The 17,493-nt window shown below is 42.0% G+C and overlaps 1 protein-coding gene across 3 annotated transcripts; it reads right to left on the minus strand.

Annotated features, from left to right (window-relative positions):
- Positions 1-261: 261 nt before the first annotated feature.
- Positions 262-12,898, minus strand: LOC123606996 (cationic trypsin). Of its 3 annotated transcripts, none has more exons than XM_045495951.1 (5): positions 12,766-12,898; positions 10,611-10,770; positions 9,582-9,835; positions 8,933-9,069; positions 435-455 (listed from the first exon to the last, which is right to left on the minus strand). In XM_045495951.1, the coding sequence occupies exons 1-5, from the start codon at positions 12,803-12,805 to the stop codon at positions 450-452; spliced, it is 597 nt and encodes a 198-aa protein (XP_045351907.1). In that variant the 5' UTR covers positions 12,806-12,898; the 3' UTR covers positions 435-449. The 3 variants fall into 3 exon arrangements, with proteins under 3 accessions (XP_045351906.1, XP_045351907.1, XP_045351905.1); XM_045495949.1 differs by lacking the exon at positions 435-455 and adding an exon at positions 8,142-8,385; XM_045495950.1 differs by lacking the exon at positions 8,933-9,069 and having other exon boundaries at positions 262-455.
- Between the last annotated feature and the right edge of the window lie 4,595 nt (positions 12,899-17,493).

Here is a 17,493-nt window from a genome sequence, read left to right on the forward strand (position 1 = left end):
CTGATCAGGAACTCTTGACTGGTAGTGTGGTGTATTATAAAAATGGGGGAAAGTGAATTATTCCTTTCAAAACATTATTTTTAATTAACATGCCAACCAAGCATGGAAGTAATGATTGCATACCACCTGCCTTTGGTAGTGAGGGGATGGAAAGGCTTTGGGCAGGGCCCTGGGGCCTCCAGTGCACTGCCCCCGGCCTGCCTGCCTTCCCTGCCCACACTTCTGAGTCCATCCGCCAGGCAGAGGGAAGCATGGCTGTCCAGGGAACGTGGCAGTCTAAGGTATCACACATTCGATCCTCAGGAGAGAGTGGGGCACTATAGTGACATATTCCAACTTGCTCACAGGTCTCAGAGGGGATGGGAGAGCCCGCTGATGGGATAAGTCACATGGGTAGAGATTCCTTTTGTTTTTTTCAACAGTTAATTGAAGGAAATGCCTGCCTCTTCCTATCTCTTCAGCTGTGGCTGACTGCTTCCCCTTCTGACCCTCCCAACCCTCCTGACCACTGTCCCATCCCTCGCCAGGAGGCCCAGGCTAGCCACTCACCAGCTGCACTCAGGAGAGTGAAGACGAGACAGGGCTTCATGGCGGGCAGTGATCTTGGACTGGATCAAGCTGTAAATGTCCCAATCCTTAGTCCAAGTGCCCTTGGCAAAGACAGCTGGGGAGAAACATTTACTGGGGGTTAGGAGGAGAAGCAAAAATCTAATGCAGTCTTGAAACTAGGGCTCAAACCCCAATTGTATAAGGCCCGGTTGGGCGCTGTCTCTGATCTGGGTGCAAGAGAGGAAGTAGCAGACCAAGTCAAACCCCTGGTGCTTCTTCTCTGATCCCAAATATCTCAGGAGTTATGATGTATCTGCTGACATTTTTCCTCCCTCTCTGTGACATAGCCTTTCTTTGTTGTCCCCTCCTCCCTTTGTGACTGGGTCCCCTCTCTCTCTGCCCTCACTTGCTGTCTCCCTTCTTCTAAAGAGTCCCTCTGCCATTCTTAGAGACTCATCAAACACTGGGATGTGAAATAAATGTAACAAGTCTTTCCCCACCCCCATTTTCATAATGAGGCAGCTGTGGTCCTCATGGAAGTTATTGGCCAAGTCAGGACTCGGCCCTGAGTCTCTAGATTTTCTCTGCCATATCGAACTTTATCTGAGCCCTGTGCTCCCAGAAGACGGTGGCTGTCAAAAATCCTCTGGGACTTTTGTGCTCAGGGAAATGGCTTACCACAAAGAATTACCCTTCCACACACGAGTTACTAGAGACTCCATCCACTCTTTCTCATGGCTCCTGTAGAGCTTGGGATGACTCCCCTGTTTACCTGTGACAAGGCCAAACACCTTTCCCAGTTTGCTTGTAACTGCTGAGGTGGCCAGACAGACCCTCCAACTTCCCCATTCTTCATCTCACGAATGATTAGCTAGGTTTAGAACTCTTTATTACCTTGCAACTGGCTACACATAGAGAAAACGCTTTCTGTTCAGCTGAGAAGTCCCGACTGGAAAATAATTGTTTTTTTGTTTTGTTTTGTTTTGTTTTGTTTTACTGCAAATCTCCACACCTGTAACTTATTTCTTACTCCCTCTAAGGTGTCTTCAGGTAAAACCATCTTGCTGAGACTCTCTGATCTTTGGATCTGGGGTGCTCTTACTGAATAGTCTGAATACAGCCAATCCCTTTCCATGTACACTTTTTGTCTTTCACATGTATTACTCTTTTCAATATTCCTCTTTATAAGTTAGCCTTACATGATAACTTCCTGACTGTACCCTCCAGACATATGAAATAAATGTGGGTTCAATCAGGGATATTGGTTTACAATTTTCTTTTTTTGTGATGTCCTTCTCTGGCTTTGGGATCAGGCTCATGTTGGCCTCATAGAATGAGTTCAGAAGTGTTCCCTCCTCTTCAACTTTTTGGAAGAGTCTGAGAAGGATTGGTGTTAATTTCCTCTTCAAGTGTTCGGTAGAATTTGCCAGTGAGGTCTGGCCATGGATTTTCTGTGCTGGGAGGTTTTTGATTACTGATTCAATCTCTACTCCTCACTGATCTGTTCAGATGATCTATTTATAAAGTGCTCAGAACAGTGAGTTCTAATGGCAAATAGTAAATGCTATATAAATGCTTGTTGTGTGAAATAACTGGAACCTTAGTATCTCCAGGTTTTCCAGGCTTCTGGGGATGCCTTCTTTTTCTTAACATCTAAATATTGTTGTGAAGTCCTACAGAGCGATGAAAAGCATGAGCTCTGGAGTCCAGCTTCTAGGATTTCATTCCTGGCTGCAGGACTTCCTAGCCGCCTTATCCTGAGAAAAACATTTGACCTCTTTAAGCCTCAGGGAGGAAAGAGTATTTGTACCTATCTCATAGGATACTTGTGAGGATTGAATACTACTGAAAAGCGTGTGAGAATGGTGCAACACATTGAGAAACAAAAACAGTAAATACTAGTTGTTATAATGATGATGATTACATTTTCCACCCCTGCAACAATGAGAAATGGCTCCTGAATACTAAGAAGAGCAAACCTTCAGTATGTCTCTGGTTCACAGAATTGTGTATTTTGGCTCAGCACTGTCCCAGAATATGCTGCTCGTGAAAGTCAGGGATTCAGGGTTATTAAGTACCATGGGTTTAAAGTGTGCCCAGTCTAATACGGCTCTTTCTACAGAAATAAATTACTACCCCCTCCGGTTGTAACCAGGTTTCATGTGTGACACCCGGTGACAAATGTGGGACTCTGAACAGATGTGGGAGGAAGAGGAGGAGGACGGAGCTGGTCAGCAGTCCCAGCCTGCCCTGCGCGGCACTCATTCTCAACAGGCTTCCTCCTCAGAGAAGACTTTTGTAAGGTGGCAAGGACTACCACCAAGTTTTGTGAACTAAAAAGCCTGGGAATTTCACTAAAAACAAGCGACATTTTTGTTTCGTAAAATCTATTCCATGTTTATTGAGAAAAATATAGAAAAGTAACAACAGAAATATGAAACAACAGTAAAAACTCACTAACCATAACTCCACTTAAAGTTGTCCACTATTAGCATGGCTAGCATTGCAATACTTTTTGCTCTGCCCATCCTCTCTCATTTTCCCTCAATAAAAAAAAGTTAATAATTCTTTGACTTTTCTCTTAAGAGCATTTTCAGGTTCACAGCAAAACTGAGAGGAAGATACAGAGACTTCCCATGTGCTGCCTGACCTCCCCGATCTCACACATGCATACAACCTCCCCCATTATCAACATCCCCACCAGATCGGTGCATCTATTACAATGGATGAACCCACATGGACACATTATTGCCACCCAAAATCCGTAGTTTACCTAGGGTTCACCCTTGGTGTTATACATTCCATGGGTTTGGCCAAATGTACAGTGACATGTGTCATCATAGCATAACACAGAGTATTTTCACTGCCCTAATACTCCCTGGGCTCTGTCTATTCATCCCTTCCCCCAACCCCTGGAAACTACTGGTCTTTTTATTGACTCCATGGTTTTGTCTTTTCCAAAATTCCATACAGTTGGAATCATCCAGCATTTAGCCTTCTCATTTTGGCTTCTGTCACTTAGTAATATACATTTAAGTTGCCTCCGTGTCTTTTTGTAGCTTGATAGCTCACTTTTGTTTTAGCCCTGAGCAATACTCCATTGGCTGGGTGTCCCACAGCTTATTTATCAACACACCTATGGAAGAACATCTCTGTTGCTTCCAAATTTTGACAATTATAAATAAAATTGCTGTAAACTTCCAGATTTTTGTGTGGAGAGAAGTTTTCATCTCGATTGTTGGATTATGTTTCAGCAGATTCCATAGCTGAGATGGGGTATAAACAGACAATGATTAGACTGAGTTACTCAGAATAAATGAGTATCTCTAAGACTAAATAAAGACTTTTGTATTTGTATCCATTCAACGAGACAGAACTTCTTAATGGACTTTTAAAAGTGAGACTAAAATAATACAAAGACAGTAAGTAAATATCTTTATTTTTAACGGCGTTTGAAAAGTTGATATCAATACCAAAATAACATGCCATAAAAGATAAATGATGGGGGCGCCTGGGTGGCTCAGTAGATTAAGCGTCCAGCTTCAGCTCAGGTCATGATCTCACAGTCTGTGAGTTCGAGCCCCGCGTCGGGCTCTGTGCTGACAGCTCAGAGCCTGGAACCTGCTTCAGATTCTCTGTCTCCCTCTCTCTCTGCCCCTCCCCTGCTCATGCTCTGTCTCTGTCTGTCCCAAAAATAAATAAAAACATTAAAAAAAAAAAGATGATGACAATGGTTCGGACTTCAATAATGAACTTAAATAAGATTTGTAGGGTAAAAGAGGCTTCTCTTTGTCTTATTAGAGCAAATACTCTCTGATAAATTCATCTTGAGCATATGTTGAAATTCTTTCCTGGCTAATGGGAAAACTAACAAGTGGATTATGGTGTGTACCAGTATGAAGTAAACTTCTACCCAGCCTAGCTATCCTGTATGAAAAAAATATTTGCATAAGGAACTAAGCTTCTAGGTGCAGATATCACTTTAGTTTACACAGCTCCAAAAGGTCACAACCATGAGGTTGACAGTTGAGAGCCATCTTAGGGTTTACAGGAGCAAGTGATACATAAAGAAAACTCATCTGTTGCTATGATTAGACATGGCAAGAAAAAAAACACTTTTTCTCTATGCAGTTGTTCCTAATCTCAGATTGTTACCTCCTTATATTTCCATATTTTTCTGCACAGATACCATGTCTTCCTGGATCTTATTGAATTATGAATTAGGTATTTACTTGGAGTAAATATATTTTGGTGAGAGATATCTCTTCTGACTCTACAAAGTGGCTTTTTATTTCAAATTATAGGATGCTTTCATAGGTCTTTTTATGTGTTTCTCAGATTATACAGTTGACCGATGAACAGCATGGGTTTGAACTGCACAGATCCACTTATATGCGGACTTCTTACAGTACAGGACTGCAAATGTATTTTCTCTTCCTTCTGATTTTCTTAACATTTTTCTCTGGTTTTCTTTATTGTAAGAATACCACATATAGTGCATATAACATACAGAATATGTGTTAATCAACTGCTTATGTTATCAGTAAGGCTTCTGGCCAATAGTAGTCTATTAGTAGTTAAGTTTTGGGGGAACCATGAGTTATACAAGGATTTTTGACTCTGCAGGGTGTTGGTGCCCCAACCTTCATATTGTTCAAAGGTCAACTGTATTTTAGAAGCAGGTGTGTACTTTCCAGCCATCCACCCCTGTATCTGGTTTGCTTTTCTGTAGCATTTGCATTGATCAGCATTATAGTCTACCATCTCTGTTTATTTGTTTTCTATTTACCCAGTGAGGACATATATACCATGAAGGTAGGGTTTTGACTATTTCTTCTGCTGTATCTTTAGAGCATAAGACAGGGTGGGGACATTGTAGGTCATCATTAAGTATTTGTTGAGTACCTGGTTGGATAAATGAATGAAATAGTTACATTGTCTCCACTGAGGGACGTACCAGATGTATTTAATCAATCTTCTATTAATGGATCTTTGGATTGTTTCTGGATTTTCAGAATTACATAGACAATGTATCAATACGCACCCTGGATTACTCTAGTGGAGATTGTGGCTGCCTTCTTAACATCCACTCCTCCTTCTCTTGGTAACCATCCTTATAACCATTCAGTTAACCAAACACGTACCAAGTTCATTGCGGAATGAAGGTCCACCCCTTGCTCTGAGGTTATGCTGGGTAACCTAATTGTAAATTAATCAGCATAATCCCACTAGACTATTGACTCAGGTTTGTGCCAGTGACCAAATTCAGTGAAAGACACACATTATGATGTCTGCCAGGGACATCTGGGAAAGAAACTTCCTAGATCTGATGGGAGTAACTTTGTCTTTCCCCCTCGATATAGACAAGGTAGAGTCAGGCTCTGAGGGCCATTTCAATCACAAGGTTTTATCCTGAGGATAAAATTGACATTAATGCACAGGACAGAGACAGGAATCATAGGGTCCTTGACATTTTTGAATTGCTGAATCAAAGCATCCTTGAAGCCTTCCCAGTTTTTAAGCTTCCATTAGTACATCTTTAAAGGCCATTTGAGTTGGCTATTCTGTTCTTTGCAATGGAATGACTCCTAAATTATACACTCCCATTTATACTTTGTTTTTGTGGTTGTATGGATATTTCAATAGAATAGAGTTTTAGAAATGAAGTTTCTGGGTCAAAGAGCATACAGATTTTACATTTTAGTATAAATTTACAAATTATGAAGAGTTAGATTTTTTAAAAAGACAGTTGATAGAAAATGACAAGATAGGCTGACAAGGGAATATTGAATAGTATCAAGAAAAAGGATTTTTTTTCATACTTTTCTTTGGACCTTCCCTTATTTCTCATCTTTTATATAGCTCCCTTAACCTGCCAGGTCTCTAAATCTGCCCTCTTCTTGCGGTGAGGTGGGTGGTGCTGGTGTGGAATAGAAAATGTTTTAGAGGAAACAGGAGAATCTTTAAGGTCATTTGTTTCTAGAGAGAAGCCTGAGATATTTAGTTAAGGTAGATCTAAAGCTACCTATTTTAACATAGAGGAGTTATATATGAAATTAATTAATTTAGGTCATATGTAAACATGAAAGCAGTTCAATGAGAACTATGGAAATAAGACAGGACAACTTAGTTATGACCATATATTTAAGAGCCTTGAATGCAAGGCTAAGGAATTTGGCCTCCATCCCAGTGGAATTGACAAGGCAATATGAAGGGCTCAGGACTGGTTCCTATGAATGTGCCATCCAGAATTACAAAGGAATAGAAATTTGGTAATGGGGCATGTATCTTCCCATATTTTCCTCTTCCAAAATACCTGGTGTGGACTGTATGTTTGTGCCCCTCCCCCATGCCCACAAATTTATGTGCTCAAACCTAACCCACAACAGGACAGTATTAGGAGATTGAACCTTTGCAAGGTTTATATGGTCATAAGGCTAGAGACCCCATGATGGGATTAGTGTCCTTATAAGAAGAGACTAGAGCCCTCTCTCTGCCAGGTGAGGACACAGTGAGAAGGCCCCTGTCTACAAGCCAGGAAGTGGGCCTGCACTGTTTCCCACTGCACCTTGATCTTGGACTTCCCAGCCTCCAGAACTATGAGAAGTTAATGTTTGTGGCTTAAGCCACCCAGTCTATGGCATTTTTGGTATAACAACCTAAACCGACTAAGACAATATCCCTTCTTCACCTTATTACTGAGGCTGTGAACATTTCCCCGTTTCAAACCTCCTCCATCTGCTCCAGGATGTCCATGCTTAGATCCCATTATATTCTTCTCTTGGATCCATACCGGATATGCACAGGAATCACGTGTTGGGACTTGTTCTCCAAACCAACTCTGTAGCCACGACTTCTATGACCTCAGTGTAATAGATCTGCTCTGTAAACTGACCTGCGTTTTCACTTTCTTTCTTTTACAGTTCAAAATAGTACATTATTTGGGCTGGGATGTGGGGGTCTGGTGGTGGAAGATGGGCAATGGGCACAGATTGCCTGCAGACATCATGCCTGCAATAGCAATAAAATCCCAGTGGGAAAGCAAGAAAGATCTTAGAGAACTGGAATATATAGGTAGGTAAAATCTTGGGAAATGCAGGAAATCTGTGATTTGTACAAAAAAACCAAATTCTCCATCTGGTGGTTTCCATTATCTAGCCTCACAGTTTCAGATGGACTGGAGCAAAAAAAAAAAAAAAAAAAAAAAAAAAAGGAGACCATAGTGTCACAGCAGTAGCAATGCTTTGGGAATAAGGGCCACTGGAGCTTCTTCCCTGACTCTGAACTAACTGAATGACTTTGGGCAGTTAATTTGCCCTTTCTGTACCCTGATGTCATCATCATCTGTTCAAAAATGTGATGGCAATAGTGACTTCAAAGCTTATCCATGCTTATATCTTCAATGGACCACACAGAGCCTAGCACATAGATGATCAGTAAATTCATTTGGATCAGGTTGAATGAATACCTATGTAACCTTTCCAATTCTATCCTCATGTAATTGTTCAATTCTGTGCCCCCTCTCTTACTCAGCAGTCAGTTTGAAGATAAAGTTCATAAATATTAAGTAAGGACAGTTCTTGGACACGTGGTGTGGGGCAAAATTTTTTTATTTAGATACTGTTTTCAGGCATAGGTGGAAGGCGAGGTTGACTAACGGGATAGGGTGTGGAGAGGTCCATGTGCTTAGTTGGCAGCGATGGTCTGCTGAATCCAGCTCACGTAGTTGCAGACCTTGGTGTAGACACCGGGTTTGCCTCTTTGAGCGCAGCCGGCACCCCAGGACACAATGCCCTGGAGCTGGTTGTTGCAGACCACAGGGCCACCAGAGTCACCCTGAACAAGAGGAAAGAGACAATAAGAACTCTCAGTTACACCAAGTTGGGGGGAAGGCTCAAAGTTGTTTCTCCATTACCCTGGGTCCGTTTTCCCAGGTTGCTGATTCTCCAGGAAGCATCTTCACTTTTCCTGGGAATCCAACCCTCAATCTCTGTACTACATCCCTATCCTTTCTACCCCACCCCCTTCCTCCTAGCTCCTGCTCTTCTCTTAGTTGCAGGCGGGCAGGACCAAGAAGAGGTGAGGACAGGTGCATGCAATGCCGCCCAGCTAGCCCTGCTTTTTTTCCCAGAAAGTTTCCTGGTACAATATACCTCCTCAGCAGGGCGCCTGGGTGTGCTGTTTGCACACCATCTTCTGTGTATCTTTTTACCCTTGACCCTAACCATTAATATCTCAAAAGGAAAATTTATCATTTATCCCAAATCTCTCCCTTGTCCCTTATAATCCATCCCAGAGACAGCTTCTCAATCTGTGTTTCAGGAAAGGGAAAATATGGTGGAAATGCCTGCGGCTTGGCCAGAAGGAGTACAGAGAAACTAACCTGGCAAGAGTCCTTTCCGCCTTCCAGGAAGCCCAGACAGATCATGTTGCTGGTGATCTGGCCTGGGTAGGCTTTACGGCAAGCACTGTCAGTTAGTATGGGAGCTTTCAGACACTGCAGGACATCGGGATAATTTTCTGTTGGGCGCAAGGGTAAAAATGGAAGAATATTACCCACAGGATTCTTGGAGATTTCTTTCCCAATCTCTCCCTCCTTCCCTACTTTGCCAGTAACTTCTATTTTGGAAGAACAACTTTTATCTGGAAAGTCTTTCCAAACAGTTTTAATCAACAAGTTGTTCTCTCTGACGCTGGCATCAGTGACTCCAGACCTCAAATCTGGAAACTACCTCTTAAGCAGGTCTATACTTTAGGTGGTACCAAATCTCTCAGCCTCTGTTCTGTTTACCACCTCGGTTTCTACTTCTTTGCAAATCACGAATCACACTTCAGCTGAACATCTGCTATCTTTATCACAGTTCATTTTTTCTTGTGTTTTCCAGCAAAGGAATCTTCCTAAGACTCCATACATCCACAAACTATCCTCTGGGAACCTTGCCTTGAATTACAGTTCAGACTAACTGACCCCCAACATGTCTTTCACTTCTAGGATTTTCAGACTTGGTGCTTTTGTTCCAGGTGACACTCACCCCCAAAGCTCTGGACATTTCCCCAGCCAGAGATGAGGCACTGGGAACCAGAAGGTGCACAAGATCTTGGCAGAGAGATAGCAGACACTCGAGAGTTGAGGGTGGCAGGTGAGCTCAATTTAATCAGCATGATGTCATTATCAATAGTGTTTGCATTGTATCTCGGGTGGCGGATGACCTTGGCCGAATTGATGAATTGTTCACTGCCCTCAGAGACTGCAATGTTGTGTTCTCCCAGACGCACCTGGATTCGGCTGGATTAGAGGATGCAAAGTTCTGTAAGTATCCAACTTGAGATTTTCCCCTCCCCTGTTCCCCCCAGTCATAAGCATAAGCATGAACACCATCCCCTTCAAGTGTTCCCACACATAGGTAATTGTGCACTTAAGGCAGCCCTACCAGATACGGTCCAGGTTAGAGTAACTCTTAAGTGGGTGTCACTACCACCCGCCATCTTGTTAGAATAGCTAGATGCCTTTAGTCCCCATGACTGAACGACACCAATACAATGATGGCAGGTTAGGTGGGAATTGATGAATATTATTCAGCACATGCTATTCCTCCTCTGGTTGAGATGATCAGTTATTGTAGGGAGACATGGCAGGAATCAGAGACATGCCAGGATTTTAAGGGGGCAGAATGAGTTGTACTTATTTTTAACATTGTACTGGAAACTTCTTTTGGGTTTTTACCTCCATATGCCATTTTTTTCCTGGTTGAGCTATAATGATTGGGACTATTTATCGATTAATGCTCTTAAGCTAGTCCTAGGTATACTTCATCACTAACTAGTTCCCCTCCTCTGTCTCTGGTACCATCATTTGGAAGGCTACCAGGGAACTCTAAGGTTAGCTGTCTATGTAAAATTCCCTCAATGCAACATACAGTGCCTGGGGAGAATGACAAGGCTTCTAGAATCTGAATGCTCACCCCTCCAGCATAACTCTCTAGTTTCCTCTGATTGTGCTTTGGCAGGGCTGGGGGATGAGCTGATCTGGGAGAATAGATATGTGAGTATCAGTTACTTACGACTTGTAGCAGTGAGCTGCAGACACCACCCACTGGGAATTGATGAGGGAGCCACCACAGAAGTGGTAGCCCGAGTTCAGGGACACCTGGTAGGGGACAGAGTTCCTCGGACAGGTGTAGCCCCCAACGATCTTGTCATCATCATCAACGGGGAAAGCAACTGACAAGGAAAAGTTGGAAACTATCTGTTAAAAGATACATCTTGGAATTTCTACTTAGCACTAAGTTTTTGTAGGTGAACTAGAAAAGAGAAGATAATGTTTTCTTGTCACACATAATCATGACATGGTGATAACATAATTTTCCCATAATGTTTTTCCCAAAATCTTATTACTCTATCTATACCTTTGACACATACTCTACTTACATTATTATAAGTATCTAATTTGTAAGTTATGCTTTAAATTTGATAAATATACTGTTTTTCAACATATGTACCACACACACACACACACACACACACACACACACACACACACCTTGATCAGAGACTCTTATATATTAAATGCCCTGAACATTACTACGTAAGGATGTAAAGAATACTTTTTAGGAGTGCCTGGGTGGCTCAGTCGGTTAAGCATCTGATTCTTGGTTTTGGCTCGGGTCATGATCTCATGGTTTGCAAGTTCGAGCCCTGCATCGGGCTCTGCTGCTTGGGATTCTCTCTCTTCCTCTGTCTCTTTGCCTGCCCCTCCTCTGCTCACTCACTCACTCTCTCTTTCTCTCAAAATAAATAAATAAACATTAAAAAAAGAATACTTTTTATACAAAACTTTGTTCAGCAGACATGCAAATAGGTGTTCAGTGAAGCTTTGCAGTAACCATGCTTATACTGATTTATGGTGGTTGGTATAGGATACTTATTCCCGTGAAGTAGAGGGAAGGAAGCTTTTAGAAGCCCCCTAAGAATGTTCTAGCCTGGAAGGAATTGGGAGTTTGTACTTTTGTTCCCCAAATTTCTCTTTTTGGTTCTTGTGTAAAATTTTCATGAAATAATTTCATAGAACATTATATTTGGTTTCCCTCTCCAACCTTTCCCCTTATTCCAATTATCTTTCTAACATTTTTCAATTTATTCAGCATTGTGAAGTTTGGCCCACTGATTTATTAAGATTTCTATGGCTCCCAAAGTCTATGATTATATTATATCCACCCTAGTGTTCAAATATTTTGAAGTAATTTTGGGAAAGACATTTAGAGACTAGTGTATTGAATTTATACTCATCTAATTCGGGAAAGTTTAATAGCAAGTTTTTGATAAAATTTAGTAGTATAAAGAATAGAAACAGATATTTCTCTACGTCTTTTGATGATTAAATGATATGTTATTTTACACCAGAGAGATTTCATTAAGAAAGACATTGTAAAACCCAGCCCATAGCTTTTATTCATGAGAAATAAAGTATCTTTGCCTGTTAAAATCCTTTCGGTATAGAGGAGACTCTGGTTCTGACCCTCACAGCCTCTTCAATGAGCCCAAGACTAGTCATTGTTCCTGATTATTAATTCAAAATGCAACATTTCCTTATTGTTAACTATCCTTTCCTTTTCTCTCTTCGTTCATAGATTTTATCTTGGCATTCAGGGCAATTTCTGCCTCTTTATACTTTCTACACTAATTACTCCTGCTCACTATAATCTGTCCCCAACAAGTGAGGTTTAATTATGTATAGATATTTGTACTATGGTAGTTTCCCCTTATCCATGGTTTCGGTTACCTTTGGTGAACCGCAGTCAGGAAGCAGATGATCTACTTTCTGATGTATCATCAGGAGGTCATTACTAGCCTAACACTATCTCACTATGCCTACGTCATTCACTTCACTCCGTTTATCATGTAGGCATTTTATCATCTCACATCATCACAAGAAGAGTGAGTCAAGTACAATAAGATATTTAGAGACAGAGATAGAGAGAAGAGCATGACACATAACTTCTATTACAGTATGTTATGATTATTATATAATTGTTCTATTTTGTTATTAGTTATTGTTAATCCCTTACTGTACCTAATTTATAAGTTAAACTTTATCATAGGTACATACATATTGGAAAAAACCATAGCATATACAGGGTTCAGTACTATCTGCGGCTTCAGGCATCCCCTGGGGTAGATGTATCCACTGCGTTCATTTATTTATTCGTAAAGACTCACCAGCAGCTCCCAGGAGAGCAAGGAAGATGAAGGTCTTCATGGTTGCTCACTGGATTTGGACTGAGAAGTGTGATGCTCGCTTTTCATCCACAGGTATTTATACCCCCAGGTTTGTCATTGACACCCATGGCCATGGGTGCCAGAAAAGTGATTTGAGTGGAAACTTACAAATCCAAATTTAGAATTCAATTCTATGCCAAACTGAAGATAATTCAGCATCATATTTAAACATCAGCTTTTGTCTACTTTTCCAGAAAGTTGTGGAAATGGAAATAATAAACCCACCTGGTACAATTTGTTCCCCATAATAGAAAAGTACATTGGAGCAAGGTCACAGAATGGGGCTGCAGGTGTCCTGTTTCCCAGACAAAAATCTTAAGTATTTGGTTGTCTCAACTGTGAACTTTTATCTGAGGACTCTCTTGAACACTACCCCCTTGATGTTTAATTAATATTGGCTCTTTCACAGTTATATAATTTTTCTTGTGGCATCTGTGGCTTTGTATAGCCACGTTAAACTTTCATTATTAATAGGGAAACTTGTTTCCTTGAGAAAAGAAAAAAGTGTTCTGAATTGAAACCATGATCGAGGTAAACAGGAGAATGAAAGAATAACTTACTAAAAGTTACTATATATTTTATATCTATAAAAACTTTGCATATATTAATTTAGAAATTCTCATTGCAACCCTAGAAGATACCTGTTACTATCCCCTCTATACATATGGGGAAACTGAGGCACACAAAATTTACAGAGGACTTGAGCAACATCACCTAGCAAGCACACGGTAGGGTCAGGATTCCAATCCAGGAAATCTGGCTTCAGAGTCTGTGCATTTAACCACTATACAACACCTCTCCACTTAGTTCATCACAATCTGGACGCCAAGATAATACAGGAATCTTGACGAATGGTGATACAATTGAAATCGGTGGATTGCTTACTATGTGTCAGGCACCATGGATGGGGTTTCTATACATCAGTTCATTCAATCCTTACCAGCACCTTTATAAGTGTTGTTCTAATTTTTACCATTTTATATATGGGGACAGTGAAGCTTGGGGAAATTACATGTTTTGCTCAAAGTTTTATACTCTTGAGTGGTTAATACAGTGTTCAAACTCGAGCAGACTCATTTCAAGGATCATAAACTCTACTGTGATGCCATAAACATAACTACGGAGAACAACCTGAACTCCACCAAATTAAGGGATGACCCTAGGAGCAGAGAGAATTCTTAGATAAATTGAAGAAATGGGTTCCTGGAGCAGGAGTTGTCGTAATTAATGAAGCATGGCAGAAGTATCCAGAATAAGTGAATCTCAGGGACCAGATTCTACTCCCACACATCTGAATGGCCTACCAGGATGTTACTTCTGCTTTAGCAGATGATCGTCTCTCATGAAGTAGTTTGTTGCTTTTACATTCAAAGTTGTGCTGATATAAAGATGATTCACTAGAAGGCAGAATTTCTCAACCCCAGCACTACTGACATTTGGGGCCAGGTAATTCTGTGTTGTGGGGAACTGCCCTGAACACTGTAGGATATTTATCAGCACCCCTGGCCTTAGTTACAAGTACCACTAGCCCCTCCTCCACGTTGTGACAACCCAAATGTCTCCAGACATTGCTAAATGTTCCCTTGGATTCAAAATCATCCCCAGCCGGAAATGACTGATCTAAGGAGAAAAGATGGGCAAAGTAGCTTCTAAGGCCATAGCCATGGGTAAGTGATTTGAATGTTAGCACAATGTAGGCACTAATCAACTACTGAATGAATGGCACATAAAGCAGGGGGCTGTCCCTCACTGATACCTAAAAATCATGGAAATTAAGGAGTAAGAGAAGGGCCAGGCCCAGAGTGAAGAAGGGAGAGCCTTCTCAACCCGTCCAATTATCTTCCTTTCTGATACCTCCATGGTGAAGTGTTGGAAGTTGTGTGGTTCTGAATCACCCCTGGAACTTCCCTTGAAACTCACCAGAGACCTTAGCCCATATGAAAAGCACATCATCTTCAAAGAGTTCCCACAATAGTTGGCTCATGTGCTGCTATGCTGTAGGGAGCTCTCCCTGGTGCATTCTGGGTATTATCACTTGGACCCCTTCTCCCTGGAAGGGGAAGTGTGAGGGTTGCCAGGTAAGAGGAATTATCTAGACTCAACTGCAAATGCCCAAATAAACACCTGAGATAAAGAACATGGACCCATCCAGTGGCAGCGTGATGACTCTTCAGTCATCTAAAGCAGTAGTGGGGATGTGGGGAAAATGCCGAGTGATGGTTTCTGGACTTTAGGTATTCCCAAATAACTCTCACATGTGGTGCATGGAAACCATGCACACAAGTTTTGATTAAAAAAAATTTTTTGGGGCGCCTGGGTGGCGCAGTCGGTTAAGCGTCCGACTTCAGCCAGGTCACGATCTCGAGGTCCGTGAGTTCGAGCCCCGCGTCAGGCTCTGGGCTGATGGCTCGGAGCCTGGAGCCTGTTTCCGATTCTGTGTCTCCCTCTCTCTCTGCCCCTCCCCCGTTCATGCTCTGTCTCTCTCTGTCCCAAAAATAAATAAACGTTGAAAAAAAAAAAGTAAAAAAAATTTTTTAATGTTTATTTATTTTTGAGAGAGAGAGAGAGACAAAGCATGAACGGGGGAGGGTCAGAGAGAGAGGGAGACACAGAATCCAAAGCAGCCTCCAGGCTCCGAGCGGTCAGCCCAGAGCCTGATGCGGGGCTCGAACCCACGAACCGCGAGATCATGACCTGAGCTGAAGTCGGACGCTTAACCGACTGAGCCACCCAGGCGCCCCAAGTTTTGATTTTAAAGTAGACTTTTTCCCTGAGCCTCTTCTCAAGCATAGATGTTGATATTTCATGTGTTGGTGAATCTTTAATGCACATTAAAATGAACACATGCTGTTTGATAACACAGCTCTTTAAATAACAGTGGTCATTTGTGCGCTCCCTAAAATCACGTTGAAGACTAGTTGTTTTGTGTATGTGCCGCCAAAGCAAACACATGTTGAAGACTGATCCCATAGCATCAGGCAGAGGGCCCGACAAAACGAGAGTGGGAAATCCCAAGTATCACTGGTGGTCATGGCTGTGGTGGCTGCTGGGTGTGGAAAGGGTATGGAGCAGAGTAGATCTGCATATTAAGTGAGAGCGCAAAGTACGCCAAGCGGAAGATACTAGAAGAATGTTCCCTATTGAAGAGGCCAGGAGAACATGGGATCAGTGTGAGGTGTCTCTCTACATGAGCGCCACGTCGATCTTTTCTGTAAAGTGGGTGAACAAACATGAAGAAGATATCCTTGCACGATTGTGTGGGAGCTCACACTTGTAAGATACCTTTTACTCCTGAGATACTGAGCCTCAATCAGCCTGTGAAGTTGGGCCCAGGAGAACTGGGTTGAAACTTCTCAGATTCAATAGATATTCTTGTCTGCGCTTTGTGTGTGCAAAACATCTGTCCTCAATAACATCGATGAATTCTGGTTTGCAGTCAACACTGGTCATGCCACAGTGTGTGGTTGTGGAGGAGGTGGGGGGGGGGGGTCTCCTTCCTCAGTCACGTCCGTGAAAATAGCCATGTGCAACGTGTGGTAATGTCCACGTTCCTTTTGCCGGGCAGAGTGGGTTGGTACCTATACTTCTTTTCCTCACTTCAAGCACATGAAGGTCCAGAGGCATGTGTCCGTATTTAATGCATCTGTATTTGTCACCCCTCTTTCCCATGCACACGGCTTAGTGGCCTTGGAGGACTATCTAAACTTGGGCCTGAATTAAGGGCTGGTTGGGCTCCAGCAAATATGTTGACATTTATATTGGCAGAAGCAAGACTCACCGGCCTCTGAAGGCAACTGTATGATCTTCTCTCTGATGGAGTCTGTTTTTCTTTTCGCTTAGATGCTCCAGCCACCTTCTTGGCTAACGCAATTCTAGTTACTGAGGCCATTTACTGGCTCCTTAACCGTGCCAACAGGAAGGGAAATTTTTAAATAAGAATTCCTCTCCCTGAAAAAAAAATATATTAAATTACTAAAAAAAAAAACCTGAAATAAGCAATCAGGGCAACAAGAATGCAAAAAAGAACAAGGTTACAAAGTACGCGCTTGTGTCATAACCCTGATGCTAACCTGACGGTCCGTGCTAAGCTCAATTTCTAATCATTGCCATGTACAGAAAACCAGTGTTGGCAAGTAGAATGCTCTTTCTTGGTAAAGTGAACCCTGGAACCAGACAGGCTTCCTTGAGAACCCTGCTCAAGGATGGCATTAGTTTGAGGACATTTCTATTCTAGCTACATGTGATTCTCTCCATGATATTGCTTGCAGGAGTCAGCAAACATTTCCTGTAAAGAGCCCAATAGTAAATGTTTTAGGCTTTGCAGCCAATACAGTCTCTGTCACAACTACTCTTCATTGCAGCGTGAAGGCAGCCATATACAGTACATGTGTGGTTGAGTGCAGCTACGTTCCAGTAAACCTTCTTCATTTCCTGAAACAGGCTGCAGGTCAGACTTGAACCTGGGCCATAGTCTGTTGACCCTCTCCAGAAGAGAAGGCAGAAATGAATTAAATGCCCCACATCCAGACTTAAAATTGAATGGTGATTGTTTCAACGATCAGGTGTGGCTTGAAAGAAAACTAGTGATCTTAAGAGAATTAGCTCACTGTTGACCTTCAAGTAATGCTTTCGGGAGAAAGTAAGAAGTAGGGAATTGGGGGTTTAGGG

This window comes from Leopardus geoffroyi, chromosome A2, assembly GCF_018350155.1.
Source record: "Leopardus geoffroyi isolate Oge1 chromosome A2, O.geoffroyi_Oge1_pat1.0, whole genome shotgun sequence".
In the NCBI taxonomy this organism is placed as follows: Eukaryota; Metazoa; Chordata; class Mammalia; order Carnivora; family Felidae; genus Leopardus; species Leopardus geoffroyi.

Bases quoted from the DNA above. Each gene is read 5' to 3' on its own strand.
- LOC123606996 (XM_045495949.1), bottom strand. From the start codon at position 12,805: ATGAAGACCTTCATCTTCCTTGCTCTCCTGGGAGCTGCTG. The intron at 9,836-10,610 runs GTAAGTAACTGA...CCTCTAATCCAG, and splicing joins GCAGCTCACTGCTACAAGTC to CCGAATCCAGGTGCGTCTGG. The intron at 9,070-9,581 runs GTGAGTGTCACC...TGCGCCCAACAG, and splicing joins AAATGTCCAGAGCTTTGGGG to AAAATTATCCCGATGTCCTG.